Raw genomic sequence first — 19,272 nt, forward strand, 5'->3', positions numbered from 1 at the left:
GGTTTATCCAGCTCAAAACCACAGGGTTATTTAAAGTTTATTTTGACACCAAAGTCACTTCCTGCTCTTCAGATAATGTTCTGTAACTAAAGGGCATTCCTTTCCTGGGGTCAGTTGATTCTGTAATCCCAAAGACGATTAACAATAGCTAGGAAAATCTACTACACAGCGAGCATATGAAAATGTATATAAAGGTGAAGAAAAGGTATATAAAATAAACAGATGAAAAGCAGAACCATGAGTCTGATGGTGAAAGACAGAAGAAGTTCACTTTTCTGATAGTGGTTTCCTAAGTCAGCTGACATAAGATATGTGTCAAGACTCATGAAATTCCCTTGAAATAGGAAAAGTGTCAAGAGCCCAACAGGGAGCTTTGAGAGCCGTGGTGAGGGTTACCAGCACACAGGAATGCGAGGGTCATTGCTTCTTCCAGGTATGTGTGACCTTGACAATGACTGTACCTTAACCTACCCCATATCAGGGGCTACTTAGTTGAATAGTTAGTTGTCTTTTCCTTCTCCTTTATCTTCTGTTCTCTTTGAACACTCTTCTTTCCCCCTTAGATTATGGTTTTCTTCTTCACCACCCTATTCAAACTGTAGTCTCAAATATCCCTAAAATTTTCCTTATGGTCCAGTCCAATGAATTGCTCATCTTCCTCTTCATGGGTCTTATTTTCTAATTGATATCCTCCACTCCTTGATCAGTTAAATAAACAGGGTGACAATGTACAGCCTCGATGTACTGCTTTCCCAATTTGGAACCAGTCCCTTGTTCCACGTCCGGTTCTAACTGTTGCTTCTTGACCTGCACAGAGGTTTCTCAGGAAACAGGTAAGGTGGTCTGGTATTCCCATCTCTTTAAGAATTTTCCACAATTTGTTGTGATCCACACAGTCAAAGACTTTAGTGTAGTCAATGAAGCAGAAGTAGATGCTTTTCTGGAATTCTCTTGCTTTCTCTATGATCCAGTGAATGTTGGCAATTTGATCCTTGGTTCCTCTGCTTTTTCTAAATCCAGCTTGTACATCTGGAAGTTCTCTGTTCCCATACTATTGAAATCTAGTTTGAAGGATTTTGAACGTGACCTTGCTAGCATGTGCAATGAGCGCAATTGTGCAGTAGTTTGAGGATTCTTTGGCTTTGCCTTTCTTTGGGATTGAAAGGAAAACTGACCTTTTCCAGTCCTGTGGCCACTGCTGAGTTTTCCAAATTTGCTGGCATATTGAGTGCAGCACTTTAACAGCATCATCTTTCAGGATTTGAAATAGTTCAATTGGAATTCCATCACCTCCACTAGCTTTGTTCGTAGTAATGCATTCTAAGGTCCACTTGACTTCACACTCCAGGATGTCTGGCTCTAGATGAGTGATCACACCATTGTGATTATCCTGGTCATTAAGAATCTTTTTTGTATAGTTCTTCTGTGTATTCTTGCCACCTCTTAATATCTTCTGCTTCTATTAGGTCCATACCATTTCTGTCCTTTTTGTGTCGATATTTGCATGAAATGTTCCCTTGGTATCTCTAATTTTCTTGAAGAGATCTCTAGTCTTTCCCATTCTATTGTTTTCTTCTATTTCTTTGTGCTGTTCACTTGGGAAGGCTTTCTTATCTCTCCCTGCTATTCTTTGGAACTCTGCATTCACATGGGTATATCTTTCCTTTTCTCCTTTCCCTTTTGCTTCTCTTCTTTTCTCAGCTATTTGTAAGGCCTCCTCAGACAGCCATTTTGCCTTTTTGCATTTCTTTTTCTTGGGAAAGGTTTTGATCATCACCCCCTGTACAATGTCACGAACCTCCGTCCATAGTTCATCAGACACTCTGTCTATCAGATCTAATCCCTTGAATCTATTTATCACTTCCACTGTATAATCGTGGGATTTGATTTATGTCATACCTGAAAGGCCTAGTGGTTTTCCCTACATTCGTCAATTTAAGTCTGAATTTGGCAACAAGGAGTTCATGATCTGAGGCATAGTCAGCTCCCAATCTTGTTTTTGCTGATTGTACAGAGCTTCTCCACCTTTGGCTGCAAAGAATATAATCAATCTGATTTTGGTGTTGACTCTGGTGATGTTCATGTGTAGAGTCTTCTCTTGTGTTGCTGGAAAGTGGTGTTTGCTATGACCAGTGCATTTTCTTTGCAAAACTCTATTAGCCTTTGCCCTGCTTCATTTTGTACTCCAAGGTCAAACTTGCCTGTTACTCCAGGTATCTCTTGACTTCCTACTTTTGGAGAACTCTGGAAGATGGTGAAGGACAAAAAAGCCTGGCACGCTGCAGTCCATGGGGTCACAAAGAGTTGGATGCAACTGAGCGACTGAACAACAATAGCCTCCTTGATAGGGCAATCCAGGTGGTTCATTGGAAAGAATCCTCTGGCCAATGCAGGAGACCCAAGTTCAATCCCTGGGTTGGGAAGATCCCCTGGAGCAGGAAATGACAACCCCTCCAGTATTCTTGTCTGGGAAATCCCATGGACAGAGGAGCCTGGCAGGCTATAGTCCATGGGGTTGCAAAAGAGTTGGATGTGACTTAGCAACTAAAGAACAACAACAACAACCACCTCCCTGATAATTTATGTGACCCAGCACTGCCCTGACTTTTCCTCTGCCTCACCTGGTATTATTTTTCCCTCCTCCTTTTCCCTTTTCCTGAATATTAACAATAATAACCAACATTTTCAAATACTCACTAGGCACCTTGTATATTAACCCATTAATCCCCCTGATGGGCTTATTAGGTGAATATTAATATTATTTCCATCTTGTGGATAAGAAAACTGGAGCACAGAAAGGTTATGGTAATTGTCCAAGGTCACACAGCTTGCAAATGGCAGAACTAGGATTTGAACCCAAGCTACCTCACTCCAGATTTTTGTTAATATGCCTTTGGTTGTTTTTTTCTCTCTCTTTTTCTACTCTTTCTCTCTAGAGGTATCTCAAGACTCCTTGACTTCAACCACCACCTCTGCAGATGGTTCTCCAACTTTGAAATCCCTTCCATTCTCTGGCTCCAGATCGAATAACAATATCAATAGCTGCAATATCAGCCCAAACTAACATATTGAGCACCTACTTTAGGCTGGTATCAGGCTAATATCATTCTGTATTCATTATCACACAGCACCTCCACATTACAGATACAAAATGGCACCACAGAGAGGTTGCTCAAAATCTCACAGTTATTTAGTTGCAGAGGCAGGTAATAGACCATAAAGTCTATCAAAATAGTGTAATGTTAATATAAGCTACTTGAAGGAAAATGCCAGGTCCCCTTACCATCGCACCCCCTTCTTCAACATCTTCCATGTAAGAGGTAGCTGGTATATATCCGTGGAGTCAAATTTAAGTGAGAGAGTGTGCAATTTTTTATATATCAATTATGCCTGCGTGCATGCTTGCTAAGTTGTTTCAGTCATGTCCAATTCTTGGCGACCCCATGGACTGTAGCCCGTGAGTCTCCTCTGTCCATGCCATTCTTCAGACAAGAATATGAGAGTGGGTTGCCATTTCCTCCTCCAGGGGCTCATCCCGATCCACTATCAAACCCGAGTCTCCTAAGGCTCTTGCATTTCAGAAGGATCCTTTACTGCTAGCACCACCTGGGAAGCTGATCAATTATGCCTAGAAAAGTTTAAAAGTTATTTTAATGAGAGAAGTTCAAACAAGGTGTTTCCTGCTTTGCGGCAACTGCAGGCAGAGTTCTGGAAACCCCTGAGATGGATCATTTGTGAATGAAAGTTATCCATGAACTCTGCCCACGTCCCTAGACGGAACAGGCAGGGTAATAGAATGAGCAGCAAGTGAAGAATTAAAATAGAATTCTAAACTTATGGTTACCAGCAGAAATGATGCAGGGAATTGGCGAGTTAGGGAGTTTGGAATGGACAGGTACACACTGCTATATTTAAAATAGATAACCAACAGGATCCTACTGTATAGCTCAGGGAACTCTGCTCAGTGTTATGTTGTACCCTGGATGGGAGGGGAGTTTGGGAAAGAATGTATACATGTATATGTTTGGCTGAGTCCCTTTCCTGTCCACCTGAAACTGTCACAATGTTGCTAATCAACTGTGCTCCTATATAAAATAAAAAGAAATAGAAATCTATTGCAAATAAAATGATAATAGAGGCAGCTAGCCTTTATGGAGTGATTTCAGCCAAACATTGTGCTTTATACATTCCCTCATTTATGTCATCACCCCAAACCCAGGAAATAGGCAACACTGTCACCCTGTTCCGTATATGGAATCTTAGAGAAGTCAAACAACTTGCTCAAATTTGCACAACTGGTGTCAGAAGTACTTGACCCCTAGGGGACCTGTTTCTTCATGAACAGAAAGAGTCAGCTGAAGATTTCTAAAGTCTCCTAGAATTCTGGGATTCTGACATGCTAATGACTCTTGGAGAACTCGAAGTTAAGTCTCACGTGCATATTATTGAGCACAGGATTGCTGGCTGGGCTGAAAGGAGACCCTTGAAGACTAGCCTTGAGGAAACTTGATGGTGCCCAGACTGCCTGCGTTTTAGGAACCAGGCAATACTGTCCAGCCATGTGTTTGACGAGCTGCCTCTGCAGCTACAGTCACCACTGGGGCAGATGTGATCTTAGTGTTGTTGTTGGGGCAGATGTGATGTTGTTGTTGTTGTTGTTGTAGTTGCAGTGAGTGGGGGCTACTCTCTAGTTGCAGCGCACAGACTTCTCACTGCGGTGGCTTCTCTTGTGGCAGAGCATAGGCTCTAGGCGCATGGGCTTCAGCAGCTGCAGCTCACAGGCTCCAGAGCAGGAGTTCCTAGCTGCAGTGCACGGGCTTCGTTGCTCCGCAGCATGTGGGGTCGTCCCAGACCAGGGATCGAACCTGTGTCCCCAGCATTGGCAGGCGGATTCTTAACCACCGAACCACCAGGGAAGTCCTAAAATGTTCATTATGTTCTTTGGTGGAAATGTTTTTCTTTTCTTCTTTCTTTTTTTTAATAATAATTAACATGAGATCCATCTTTTCAGCATATTTTAAATGTTATTCAGTGTGCAACACCGAATTTTAAAGTGTACAAAACTGAGAATATTATGTTTTACAGCATATCTCTAGAATGTATTTATCTTGTATAGCAAAAGCAGTATACCTATAGAAAAACGATTCCCTGATAACCACCTTTATATTCTCTGCTTCTGTGAATTTGACTACTTCAGATACTTCATATAAGTAAAATCACACAGTATGTATTTGGCTTAATTTCACTTAGCATACTATCCTCTAGGTTCATCTGTGTTGCTGCAAATGGCAGGATTGCCTTATTTTTAAGGATGAATAACATTCCAGTGTGTGTGCATATCATGTATGTGTATATACATATGTGTGTGTGTGTCTGTGTGTGTATATGTATACATATACACACACAGACACATCTTTTATCCATTAATCTGCAGGACCTATTTTCTTAGGGGATAACCAAAGTTGCTAATAAAGTTACTAGTCACTGGACCTGATTTTTTTTATTAGTAGTATTTAAAATTTTTTTTAAGTGAACCATTTTTAAAGTCTTTATTGAATTTGTTACAATATTGCTGCTGCTTTATTTTTTTGTTTTCTTGGTCACGAGGTGTATGGGATCCTAGCTCCACAACCAGGGATCAAACCTACACCTCCTGCATCGGAAGGTGAAGTCTTAACTATTAGACCACCAGGGAAGTCCTGGGACTTGAACTTCAACAAGTGCACACTAGAAGAGCCACACTGGTTGTTCGTATTGAAATGTCTCCACATCATTTATAAATAACCATGTCCCCAGGACACTCTTATCAGCCCAGAAGATGCCCTGGGAAGCCATCAAATGCCTCATAGTTCAGCAGCTGAAAGATTGACACCTGCCGTCTCAGAGAGGGTCTCCAATGTCCATTCTACTTGGCTGGTTTCTGAACCATTGTCATTTTTGTTTAGTCACTAAGTCTTTGCGACCCCATGGACTGCAGTACATCAGGCTTCCCTGTCCATCACTATCTCCCGGAGTTTGCTCAAACTCATGTCCATTGTGTCGGTAATACCATCCAGCCATCTCATCCTCTGTCGTCCCCTTCTCCTCCTTCCCTCAATCTTTCTCAACATGAGGGTCTTTCCCAATGAGTCACCTCTTCCCATCAGGTAGCCAAACTATGGGAGCTTCAGCTTCAGCATCGGTCCTTCCAATTCAGGGTTGATTTATTTTAGGATTGACTGGTTTGATCTCCTTGCAGTTCAAGGGACTCTCAAGAGTCTTCTCCAACACCACAATTCAAAAGCATCAATTCTTCGGTGCTCAGCCTTCTTTATGATCCAATTCTCACATCCATATATGACTAGGGGGAAAATCATAGCTTTGACTACACGGACCTTTGTCAGCAACGTGATGTCTCTGCTTTTTAATATGCTGTCTAGGTTTGCCACAGCTTTTCTTCCAAGGAGCAAGCGTCTTTTAATTTCACGCCTGCAGTCACTGTCCACAGTGATTTTGGAGACTAAGAAAATAAAATATATCACTGTTTCCACTTTTCCCCCTTCTATTTGCCACAAAGTGATGGGACTGGATGCCATGATCTTAGTTTTTTGAATGCTGAGTTTTAAGCCAGTTTTTTCACTCTTCTCTTTTACCTTTATCAAAAGCGTTTTTAGTTCTTCTTTAATTTCTGCCATTAGAGTGGTACCATCTGCATATCTGAGGTTGTTGATACTTCTCCTGGAAATCTTGATTCCAACTTGTGATTCATCCAGCCTGGCATTTTGCATGATGTACTCTGCATATAAGTTAAATAAGCAGGGTGACAATATAAAGCCTTGATGTATTCCCTTCCCAGTTTTGAACCAGTAAGTTTTTCCATGTCCATTTCTAACTATTGCTTCTTGATCTGCACACAGGTTTCTCAGGAGACAGGTAAGGTGGTCTGGTATTCCCATTTCTTTAAGAATTTTCTACAGTTCTTTGTGATCCACACAGTCCAGGGTTTTTGCATAGTCAATGAAGCAGAAGTAGATGCTTTTCTGGAATTCCCTTGCTTTTTCTATAATCTAACAAATGTTTAAAATTTGATCTCTGGTACCTCCACCTTTTCTATATCCAGCTTGTACATCTGGAAGTTCTTGGTTCACGTACTGCTGAAGCCTAGCTTGAAGGATTTTGAGTATTGCTTTGCTAGCATATGAAATGAGAGCAATTGAACGGTAGTTTGAACATTCTTTGGCATTGCCTTTGTTTGGTATTGGAATGAAAACTTACCTTTTCCAGTCATACCAGTTGTTAAATATATTGTACTTGCAAATGGAAAATTATTCTAGACATTAGTATATGATAAGAGAATGAAAAGGAGGTAAGGAGAGAACTAAACAACAAGAATGGTGTAAGATTTATTAAGAAAGGAAGAAAAAACCCACCTAGCAATCCAGTACCTTCAGGTCTTTGCAGAAGTAGGAACATGGCTGATGACACCACCAGATGTTAGGAAGGTTTGAGGAAGAAAAAATTGCATTTTAGCAGCCACAGTAGAAGCAGACTTCACATAGAGGCAGCCTTTATTTTCCAAAGAGGCAGAAACAACACTTCCCTTCCAAGATACATTTCTGGAATCTTGCCAATCCTCCATCAAGAGGAAGACTCTGGTTCTGGTCCATTTGAATCTGGGTGAGCATATGGCTTGCTTGTAACCAAGAGAATATGGTGGAATTGAGCTGCATGACTTTCTAGACTGGATCTTGAAAGGATATGTAGCCTGGTTGGCCTGAAAACTCATGCTTAGAGCTCTAAAGCACCATGGGAGCTGCCCGACCAATACTGCCATGATGGGAGGAAGCCCAACTATCCCAGGCCCTGAGATTACATGAAGGGACAGCCGTGCTCTGCCAGTTCCCAGCTACTTCAGCCCATTCACAGTCTAGCAGCAACTGCCTAAGAAACCTCAATCCACAAACGCTCAGCTGAGTCTTTCCCAGATTCCCAAATCACAGAAATCATGAGAGATAATAGAATAAATGTTGCTTTTTACATACATTCTTTGCTTAATATTCTTTGCCATTATGGTTTATCATAGGATATTTTTTTTAAATTGGAGGACAGTTGCTTTACAGTATTGTGTTAGTTTCTGCCATACAATAATGTGAATCAGCTATGCAAGCATGCTAAGTTGCTTCAGTCATGTCCGATTCTTTGCGACCCTGTGGACTGTAGCCTGCCAGGTTCCTATGTCCATAAGATTCTCCAGGCAAGAATACTGGAGGGGGTTGCAATGCCCTCCTTAAGGGGATCTTCCTGACCAGAGATGGAACCCGTGGCTCCTGCTTTGCAGGCAGATTCTTTACTACTAAGTCATCGGGGAAGTCCTGAATCAGCTATATGTATATATATATATCCATTCCCTCTTGAGCCTCCCTCTCACTCCCTGCATTTGACCCCTCTAGGTCATCAAAGAGCACCAAGCTGAACTCCCTGTGCTACACAGCATCTTCCCACTAGCTATCTATTTTACACATGGTAGTGTATATATGTCAAAGCTACTTTCTCAATTTATCCTGCCTTCTCTTTCCCCTGCTGTGTCCACAAGTCCATTCTCTATGTCAGCATCTCTATTTCTACTCTGCAAATAGGTTCATAAGTACCATTTTTTCAGATTCCATATATATGTGTTAATATACATTATTTTTCTCTTTTTGCCTTACTTCACTCTGTATGACAGACTCTAGGTTCATCCATATCACTACAAAAGACCCAATTTCATTCCTTTTTATGGATGAGTAATATTCCATTGTATATATGTACCATTACTTCTTTATCCATTTGTCTTTTGATGGACATCTAGGTTACCTCCATGCCCTAGCTTCTGTAAACAGTGCTACAATGAACATTGGTGCATATGTGTCTTTTTGAATTATGGTTTTTCTCAGGGTGGGATTTCTGGGTCATATAGTAGATTCATTCCTAGTGTTTTAAGGAATCTCCCTACTGTTCTCCATACTGACTATATCCATTTACATTCCCACCAACAGTGCAAAAGTGTTCCTTTTCTCCACATCCTCTCCAGTATTTAATGTTTGTAGTTTTTTGGTGACGGGAATGTTGTTTTTTAAAGCAATAATTATCATTATTCAGCAATCGATAACTGATACCCAGCCCTTGGGGAATATCCTGGAATCTTTCCTCAACCATTTCACGTGTCTCCCTTATGTTTTGCTGTTCCAGGACTCTGCTTTCTGCTAAGCCTTTCAGGAGTTGTGGCTCAGAAAACCAAAGGTGAGTTCTCGAAGCCTTACTTTTCCATAGCCAGAGACCAGTGAGTGTGTAGACCAATGATGCACCTGAGGCCACTCACATCTTCCATCAGGATAGGGAAAGGGGGCTGCTTCTGGGAACAGAACTGGGGCAGCCTCACTCCTGTAACTCTTTTTAATTCAACACTTCATCAAATTTAGATATCTTTTTTTGGCTGCACTGGGTCTTTGTTGCTGCCCGAGAACTTTCTCAAGTTGTGGTGAGCAGGAGCTGTTCTCTAGTTGTGATGCATGGGCTTCTCATTTCAGTGGCTTCTCTTGTTGCAGAGCATGAGCTTCAGCAGATGTGGTTCCTGGGCTCTAGAGCACAGGCTCAGTAGTTGTAGGGTGTGGGCTTTTTTGCTCTGCAGCATGTGGGATCTTCCCAGACCAGGGATCAAACCCATGTCCCCTGCATTGACAAGTGGATTCTTAACCACTAAGCCACCAGGGAAGTCCTCAGTTATCTTTTTTATTTTACTACTATGTCCCCAAGGTAGAAGTAGGACAGTGAATCAAACACACCAAGTCTCATGAAGTGAACATTCTGATGGGGAAAGACAGAGCATGATAATAATCATTCCATCCCATTCATAAGCAAGTCAACAAAAAATGAGGAAGGTCATTTCAGGTTAACTTGAATCCCTAGGCCAACTCACTAGATTCTGAGTCACCAAGTCTAGGGTGGGGCCTGAGATTCTGCATTTCTAGCCAAAAGCCAGAGGATGCATTCTGAGTAAAGGCTCTGCACATTGTCCTCCGTCATATTCCCAGCCTCCACTCCCCATAAACCCTGGCAAGCTCCCAGATTTCTCCACTAGACCTAAAGCTTGAGATACTTCCTCAGCTCCATTATTCCCATTAATTTTCTTCTTTTAAGATCTTTTTCTTTTTTAAAAATAATTATTGTATTTATTTTTGGCTGTGCTGGGTCTTTGTTGCTGCACATGCTTTTCTCTAGTTACAGCCAGTGGGGACTACTGTCTAGTTGTAGGTACGTGGGCTTCTCATTGCAGTGGCTTCTCTTGTTGCAGAGCATGGGCTCAAACTCCTTCAGCAGTTGTGGCTCACAGGCTCCAGGGCCCAGGCTCAGTAGTTGTGGCACAGGGCTTAGTTGCTCCTCAGCATATGGGATCTTCCCAGACCAGGGATTGAACCCATATCTCCTGCATTGGCAGGTAGATTCTTTACCACTGAGCCACTAGGAAAGCCCCCTTCACTTATTTTCAATGGATCACAAATAAGATCCTTAGTGATCTCCATCTAAATGAAGTTATACATAAGGTTACAAAGGTAACATGCACCCTTATCAGAATATACCTTCTGTGGTACCCTACAAATTCAAATTTTTGTAATCACAGCTGACATTGGTTATGTGCTAGGCACTGCCCAAAGCATTTTATGTGGATTAATCCACTTACCCTTCACAATAACCCATTTTACAAACGAGGAAATTGAGGCACAGAGAGGTTAGGACACTTGTGCAAAGATACACAGGTAGGAAGAGGTGGAGCCAGGATCAAATCCATTGTCCAAGCTCTTAACCAACTCATCCCCTTTTCTATATTCTGCAATGATCTTGAGAATAGCATAGTTATATTGCACTGAAACGTTTGTGTTAAAAATTAACTGGTTTAATGCTAACCCCTGTCCTCTATCATGCACAAGAATCACATGTGCATAGCTTGGGTTTGGTGTCTTTCATTCTTTAATGTACTAGCATTTCACAAAAGGAAAAGGGTGCAGCTTCCTCAGCCTTGAGAGGCCCTGGATCAAAGACAAAACCAAATAACAGGAGAGTTTTTGACTCAAATGTAGTTCAGTCACTCAGTTGTGTCTAACTCTTTTGTGACCCCATGGACAGTAGCACTCCAGGCCTCCCTGTCCATCACCAACTCCTGGAGCTTGCTCAAACTCATGTCCATCAAGTTGGTGATGCCATCCAACCATCTCATCCTCTGTCACCCCCTTCTCCTCCTGCCTTCAATCTTTCCAGCATCAGGTTTGACTCGAATGACATCTGACCTAACTCTCTTCTCCTTGCAGGGTCCCAAAATGCTTTCTGTGTCAATACTACTCACTGTACCTGCAACCATGGATACAAATCTGAATCCAGGCAGAAATACTTCAGCTACCGCTTAGAGACATGTGAAGGTAAAGAGTAATTTTCTTTTCTTTGTTTTTTGGCTGTGCTGAGCCTTAGTTGCAACAGGCAGGACCTTTTAGTTGCAGAATGCAAACTCTGACCAGGGGTTGAACCCAGGCCTCCTGCATTGGGAGCTCAGAGTCTTAGTCACTGGACTACCAGGGAATCCCAGGAGTAATTTTCAAATCACCCAGAAGTGGATGTGGAAGGAAGGCAGCATAAAGGCTATGAGGAAGTAACCATAATATGCAACGTTGAAAACTCTGCCAACTCAACCTTCACCAAGAAAAATGCTTTCATGGTGTCAGAAAAGTGGGCTTTTCCAGAACTTGCATGTGTCCGACTCTTTGTGACCCCAAGGACTACAGCCTGCCAGGCTCCTTTGTCCATGGGATTTTCCAGCAAGAATACTGGAGTGAGTTGCCGTTTCTTCCTCCAGGGGATATTCTTGACCCAGTGATCGAAACTGCATCTCCTGTAGCTCCGGCATTGTAAGCGGATTCTTTACTGTTGAACCACCAGAGAAGCCCCCTTCCAGAACTTAACTAGGTCTTACTTTTCTCCTCCATACTGTGGGGATAATAATGCTGACCTCATGAGGGTGGAAGGGGAATTGAATAAGGTACTTAATGTGACCATACTTCATTAATTACAAAGCACAATGCAATTTTTGTGCAATTTTTAAAACATTTTCTTGGCTGTACAGCACAGCATGTGGGATATTAGTTCCCCCACCAGAGAGCAAACCTGCACCCTAGCTTTTTTACCACTGAGCTATCAGGAAAGCCTTTGTTTTCTATTTTATTGATTTCAGCTCTATTATCTCCCTAGTTTCTTTTTTCCAAGTTCTTAAAATAAATACCTAGGTGCTTTATTTTTCATCTTTCTTCAAAATAAAGACATTTAAGGCCGTAAATTTTCCTGTGGTACAGGTTCAGATATATTCTACAGGAGGAAATATTATTTTTATTAATCTGTGAATGGTTTGTAATTTCCTTTCGATATTTTGTCACTCCAAGAATTATATGGGAGGGTGCTTCCTAATTTCCAAACAGTTAAGACTTTTTGTACATGTTTTAATTATATATTCTTAATTTTTAAATTTTTATTTTTATTGACTTACAATGTTGTGTCACAAAAAGATACAATGTTGTGTTACTTTCTGTTGTACAGCAAGGTGAATCAGTCACGCATATACATATAGCCACTCTTTTTTATATTCTTTTTCCATATAGGTCATTACAGAGTACTGAGTAGAATTCCCTGTGCTACACAGGAGGTTTTTATTAGTTATCTACTTTATATCTAGTAATGAGTATATGTCAATCCAAGTTTCCCAATTTACCCCTCTCCTCCCTATCCTCTGGTAACCATAAGCTTGTTTTCTACATTCATGACTCTACTTCTGTTTTGTAGATAAGAATAGATTTTTTTTAGATTTTAACTACCATTTTTTAGATTCCACATATAAGCAATATCATATGGTATTTGTCTTTCTGTGTCTGATTTACTTCAACTCAGTGTGACAATCTCTAGGTCCATCCATGTTTCTGCAAGTGGCATTATTTTGTTCTTTTTTATGACTAATATTCCATTGTATGTATGTGCCACATTTTTTTATCCATTCCTCTGTGCTTCCATGTCCTCCCAAGAGGCCCCATGTCCAAATACAGCCACAACTGAAGTTAGGGCTTCAACATATGAACTGGCCGGGGCAGGTTGGTGGGTGATGCAAACACAGTCAGTATCCCATTTAATGTCCTTGGCATTTTCCATTCCTTTGTATACGAAGTCTGAGGCTTTCTCTGGCTCCTGGAGACCACTCAGTCCACACTCAGGACAAATAGAAGTAATGGCAAGTTTATACCACCTGTAAACCTTCCTCCACCAATAAGTGATAAGATTTAGTGGATAAATACCCCGGTTCCCTCACCTCTCAGATAGTGTCACTTGAAGTACCTGCTCTACGCTGCCTCCCAGAGGTTTCCAGAGGACTTGAACCTCAGTTGTCCACAGTAGAAATTTCCTAGATAATACCCCCTTTATTTTCTGCCTTCCTCTCTCTGTTTCATTTCACCATTTCCCTTCCAGTGCTTTCTGGGATCATTTCCTAAATAAAATATTTGCACTAGAATCTTTATCTCAAAGTCCACTTCTTGGAGAACTCAACCAAAGTCAGCAAAGAAAGGAAAGAACAAAGACAACCATTACCTTAACCAAGTTGTTTTGAAAAGCCAGGATAGACTGGTGGAAAGGATACAGCTTCTGACACATATTAGATGCTCAATAAATCTTTGTCAAACAAAAAATACTGATTTTCTCCTATGTGTTCCAGATATTGATGAATGTAAACCACCCAATAGTATATATTGTGGAGTGAATGCTAAGTGTCAGAATATCAATGGAGGTTTCTACTGTCACTGTATTGCTGGATATAAACTCCTCTCTGGGAAAGCACAATTCAACGATTCCAATGAGAACACTTGTCAGAGTAAGTAAAATTTTTATTTTCTTATCTCCCCCCCTAATTTTTAAATGAGTCTAACACCAGCATGTGTGTGCTCAGTCATTTCCAATTTTTTGTGACCCCATGGATAATAGGCTCCTCTGTCCATGGAATTTTCCAGGCAAGAATACTGGAGTGAGTTGCCATTTCTTCCTCCAGGGGATCTTCCCAACCCAGGGATTGAACCCTGGTCTTTTGCATCTCCTGCATTGGCAGCCAGATTTTTTTTTACCACTGTACCACCTGGGAAGTCAGAAAATATATATTTGTGGTAAGGCCAGTGAATATCTATTCTCTGGAAGGAAATGGGTGATGTAAAGAGGAGGTGAAAAGGAAAGAAGGAAATTTAGATAAATGATGGGGTTAAGAATGCAAGTGAACTTTGGAGATGATGTCACAGGTCACAGGATGATGGTTGAGACAGGATTCTTTGAGTTGCAAAGTAGAGAAACCCACTCAGGTTAACTTAAGGAAACATATGAGTTTACAATAAGATTCAGGGGCTTTCCTGGTGGCTCAGTGGTAAAGAATCTGTCTGCCAATGCAGGAAACATGGGTTCAATCCCTGGGTCGGGAAGATCCCCTGGAGAAGGAAATGGCAACCCACTCCAGTATTCTTGCCTGGAGAATTCCATGGACAGAGAAGCCTGGTGGGCTACAGTCCATGGGGTCACAAAAAAGTTGGACGTGACAGACCACTGAGCACACACACACATGTGTGATGAGACATGTGGATATGTCTTGGGTAAGAATACAGCTGGGTAGTGGAATGAACTGAAGTTGGGGACCCAACACTGTCACTGCACCGCAGTCTCTCATACTCTGAATCCACTTCTTCTCTTCCCCTTGCAAACTGGTTTCTCTGCTTCCTAGTCCACAGGATAGGAAATATGGCCAACAACAGCTCCAAACCTTACCATTGCTACTGATCCAACCACCAAAAGAATGGTAACTGATTCTCTCTCTTGAACATAATTGCATATTCTTTGGAAATGTAAAAATTAACACAGTTTGAATCATATGCCTACCCTTGGATCTGCGATCCTGGATAAGCGTGGCAACTGTCATAGAAATCATATAGGTAGAGAAAGTCTATACATAAGAAATACAGGACCTGGCAGACTATCCATGAGGTGAGAGAGGCTCTAAATCTGAATGCTAGGAAACTGATTCATGGAGAAACAATAATGCTGACTGGCATGTATGTATATATATATACACTCATACATGGGTGCTCAGGCATGTCTGACTCTTTGCAACCCCATAGACAATAGCCCACCATGCTCCTCTGTACATGGAATTTTCTAGCCAATAATACTGGAGTGGGTTGCCATTTCCTACTCCAGGGCATCTTTCTGACCCGGGGATCAAACCCGCCTCTCTTTTGTCTCCTGCATTGCAGGCAGATTCTTTACCACTGAGCCACCAAGCAATAATACTGATGGACAATATTTATTTCAACTGTACTATGTGCCAGAACAGAGGAGCCTGACAGGCTACAGTCCCTGGGGTCACAAAGGGTCAGACACAACTGAGCACAAACACACATGTACCAGGTACTGCACTAAGTACTTTACATTCTTTATTTCATTTACAATAATTGCATGAGGTAAGCACTGTTATTACAGATAAAGAAACCGAAGCACCCAAGATTTAAGTAACTTGTGCTCCTGCCCATCCAGCATTAAAGCCATGTGGTTGGAGACTCTACAGTAGAAAGAGCTTAGAGGAAGACTAACAAGGTTCATTGTATCCCACTCACCCCGCAAGATCCCCTAAGGAGCTCGGGGTCATGAGCAGCACAAGCCTTCAGCTTTGATATCAGGAAATCTTGTATCAGAATTATCAGGCCATCTTTATACCAATAGGATTAATACCACGTCAGTTCTGAGATTCCTTCCAATGGGAGGGTCCAGGACTCCACGATCCTTCCACAAAACTGAGTCTCAGAACAAAGAGGAGCAATTACGCCAAAGGGAAGCGAGCCACAACTCCTGAAGCCCACTCGCCCTAGAGCCTGTGCTCCGCAACAAGAGAAACACCACAAGAAGCCTGTGCACTGCCGTAACTAGAGAAAGCCCCGTGCAACAACAAAGACCCAGCACAGACAAACACTAATAAATAAATTAAATAATTTTTTAAAAAGGGAAACAGGACTATTCAGGGACCTAAGACCCAAACTCCCTTTAAAAAGATTAAAACAGGATTCCAAGATCAAACTGGAAAAGAACGGTGGTACAAAGGCCCCCACAGGTACAGAGATGCCTTTTCCAGAGACCCACACTGAATTACAGAGGCTCGGCTATTCCACGTCAGGGTTCTTAGGTAGTGAAGGGGCCACAGGCAGTCTTCATCAAGGATGCCTGTGAATGACTGAACTTGCTTACACCTCCTTCTGATTCTTGTGTGTGCAGTCTCTGCACATGTGAAGTGGCACGAGCTTTGCTTCCCTCATGCCTCAGCAGTAAACAATCCACCTGCAATGAAAGAAACGCGGATTTGATCCCGGGATCAGGAAGATCCCCTGGAGAAGGAAATGGCAACCCACTCCATATTCTTACCCTGGAGAATTCCATGGACAGAGGAACCTGGCGGACTATAGTCCATGGGGCCACAAAGAGCTGGACACAACTTAGCAACTAAAAAACAACCACCACAATGAGCTTTGCACTTAGACAAATATGGATTTAAATCTGGGCTCTACTGCTTACCCTCACATGACTACAGATATTTCCTTAACAACCTGTGCCTACTTCCTCATCTGCTTAAATAACAGAACCTGACTCATGGAACTGTTTCAAGGATTAAATGAAATGATGCATGTGAGGAGGCATTCAGCAAGTGGTAACTGTGATTTTTGTGCATGGTGCATTTTTCCGCCAGATGCATCCACATCTTCAAGAGACAATAGAGCAGAATGGTTAAGAATACTTTCCAGGTGGACTTCCGTGGTAATCCAGTGGTTAAGAATCTTCCTGCCAATGCAGGGGACATGGGTTCAATCGCTGGTTGGGGAACTAAGATCCCGCAACAACCACAAGTTCTCATGCTGCAACTAAAAAGATCCCACATGCTGCAAAGAATTTCGAAGATCCTGCATGCCACAGCTAAGACCTAGTGCAGCCAAATAAATAAATAAATACTTATTTTAAACAACAGCTGATGGTTATAAACTGACATTCCTGTCTCAGTTATAATTCCCAGGCAGACTGAATTTTAAAACCTAAAGCATCTAGTCTTCTGTTTGCTCAGCCATTTCAGTTATAATGGTCAGCCAGAGCCAGATCTGAATGAAAGAGTTTGGAGCTTACAATTTTCTGCTTCTTCTACGCCATGGTATCTCTATCACAGCAATATTGACACTTGGGGTCCCATAATTATTTGTAGTCAGAAGCTGTCCTCTGCATTAAAAGGCATTGAGCAGCATCCACCCACTAGATCCCAGTAGCATCCCCACTCAAGGTCATGAGTGACCTCCAAAAATGTCTCTAGCCATTGCCAATGTCCCCAGGAGGCAAAACCACACTAAGTCGATAAACACTGCTCTCCACGACAACAAGGAATTTGGACTCTGATCCCCTAAATAGCAAATGAACTCATCAGAGAACATAAGTGTATGATTTCAGACCTCCTAGATGCAAAGTTACCCATCTCACCTGCCGACTTTTCCACACTTTCACTCTTGGTTCCAACAGTAACTTCTCTTGATGTCTTTTTCAGAAATCACCCCCTCAAAGACAACCAACAGCACAAAAGAGGTGAGTGGAAGCTGAGTCCTGGAACCGAGACAGGTAACAAATATTTACAAATCTCAAAGTTAGCAAATGGAGGTGAATACTATATATGTAATATATATCATATGCATGATAATCTAAAATACATGATATGATTATGACAAATATTGTAATATATGCTAATTATAATATATGTTTATTAAAATATTATATTTTAATATATAATATGCATTGTATAACTGTGATATATACATATATATCACTATGTTTATCACTATATATCTCACTATAGAGATAGATGATAGATCAATACAGTGTGTATGTATATATGGCTGTGTGTGTATGAGTGTGGGTGTGTGTGTGAGTGTGTGTGTGTGTACTAACCCCGGAAGAGAGGATCTATCCCAGACCAAGAAAGAGACTAAGTAAGACTGTATTAGGATTCGCTGAGCTGCTGCAACAAAGAGACCCAAACATCCAATGGCTTTAAAAACATGGATCTTTATTACTTTCTGAGTTATTAGTCCAGAGGTGAGCAGTCCAGGCTGGTGAAGGAATTCTGCTCCATGAGGTCATTCGGGTACCCACGTTCTTTCCATACTGTTGCTCCACCATCCCCTGGCATCTTGTCCTCAACTGCATAGTCAAAGCTGAGTGGCTGCAATGCTGCATTCATACTGGTGGGCAGAAGGGAGGGGGAATCCAGGTCAAGCTGTCTGTTGTACAAGGTGAAGGAGGAGAGTGGAGAGAGGGCCTCTCTCCTCATCTACTCACTATATAAAGTGCTAATAAGGTCAAGAGAACTTCTTTGGAGACATGTCTTAAGGTGACAATCCAGAAGTTGCATGTATCACAGTGAAACCTACCTGCAAAGGAAGCTGGGACGATACTATCTATAACTGGGTGGCAGAGCCCAGATAAAATTTGAGAAATTTATTCAATTATTAAAAATAAGAAGATGGAACTTCCTCGGTGATCCAGTGATTAAGAGTCCACCTGCCAATGTAGGAAGCATGGGTTCTATCCTTGGTCTGGGAAGATTCCACATGCTGTGGGACAACTAAGCTTGCATGCCTTAGAGCCCATTCTCCACAGCAAGAGAAGTGACCCCAATGAGAAGCCCACACACCAAAACTAGAGTGTAGCCCCCCACTTGCTACAACTTGAGAAAGCCCAGGTCAGCAATGAAGACCTAGTACAGCCAAAAAAAAGAAAAACGCAGAAAGGGGAAATGGATATTGTAGGACAATTAAGAGAGACCGAGAAAATGATTATAGGTAGTAATCATTAGTGTCTATAAACTGACTCTGAACTTTAACAAAGAGAATGATGCATGTCTCTGAGCATCTATTGTCTAACAGAAAGAGCTCATCCCTCCCTCTCGCCACTCCTCAACTTCACCCTTCTTTACCCCCAAGGGACTCTTCATGCCTTGCCCTCCCAAGCTCCAGGTCTCAGATATACATTCTCTCTACCTAAAACTCCTTTTTCCAGTTCCTCACCTGGCTGCTCCTTCCACTCTTCTTTACTCAAGACCCAACCCAGGTGTCACCTCCTTCTGGATGGCTTCCGTCACTCCCTCCATCTGAGTTAATATCCCCCCAGTATGTT

General features: G+C 41.8%; 1 protein-coding gene across 2 annotated transcripts in view; it reads left to right on the forward strand.

The window, feature by feature from the left end:
• Window positions 1-337: 337 nt before the first annotated feature.
• Window positions 338-19,272, forward strand: part of ADGRE3 (adhesion G protein-coupled receptor E3) — a 56,416-nt gene continuing 37,481 nt past the window's right edge. Inside the window, exons 1-5 of one of the 2 annotated variants that reach the window (XM_081501297.1) lie at window positions 338-433; window positions 9,208-9,258; window positions 11,322-11,429; window positions 13,757-13,912; window positions 17,648-17,685. In XM_081501297.1, coding sequence (XP_081357423.1) covers window positions 409-433; window positions 9,208-9,258; window positions 11,322-11,429; window positions 13,757-13,912; window positions 17,648-17,685 — 378 coding nt within the window. In that variant the 5' untranslated portion in view covers window positions 338-408. Of the gene's footprint in view, window positions 434-690; window positions 834-9,207; window positions 9,259-11,321; window positions 11,430-13,756; window positions 13,913-17,647; window positions 17,686-19,272 lie in introns of those variants that run through there. The other variant, XM_081501295.1, reaches the window with a different exon arrangement.

Source organism: Giraffa tippelskirchi, chromosome 6 (assembly GCF_054371585.1).
Source record: "Giraffa tippelskirchi isolate mGirTip1 chromosome 6, T2T-mGirTip1v1.2.pri, whole genome shotgun sequence".
NCBI classification, from domain to species: Eukaryota; Metazoa; Chordata; class Mammalia; order Artiodactyla; family Giraffidae; genus Giraffa; species Giraffa tippelskirchi.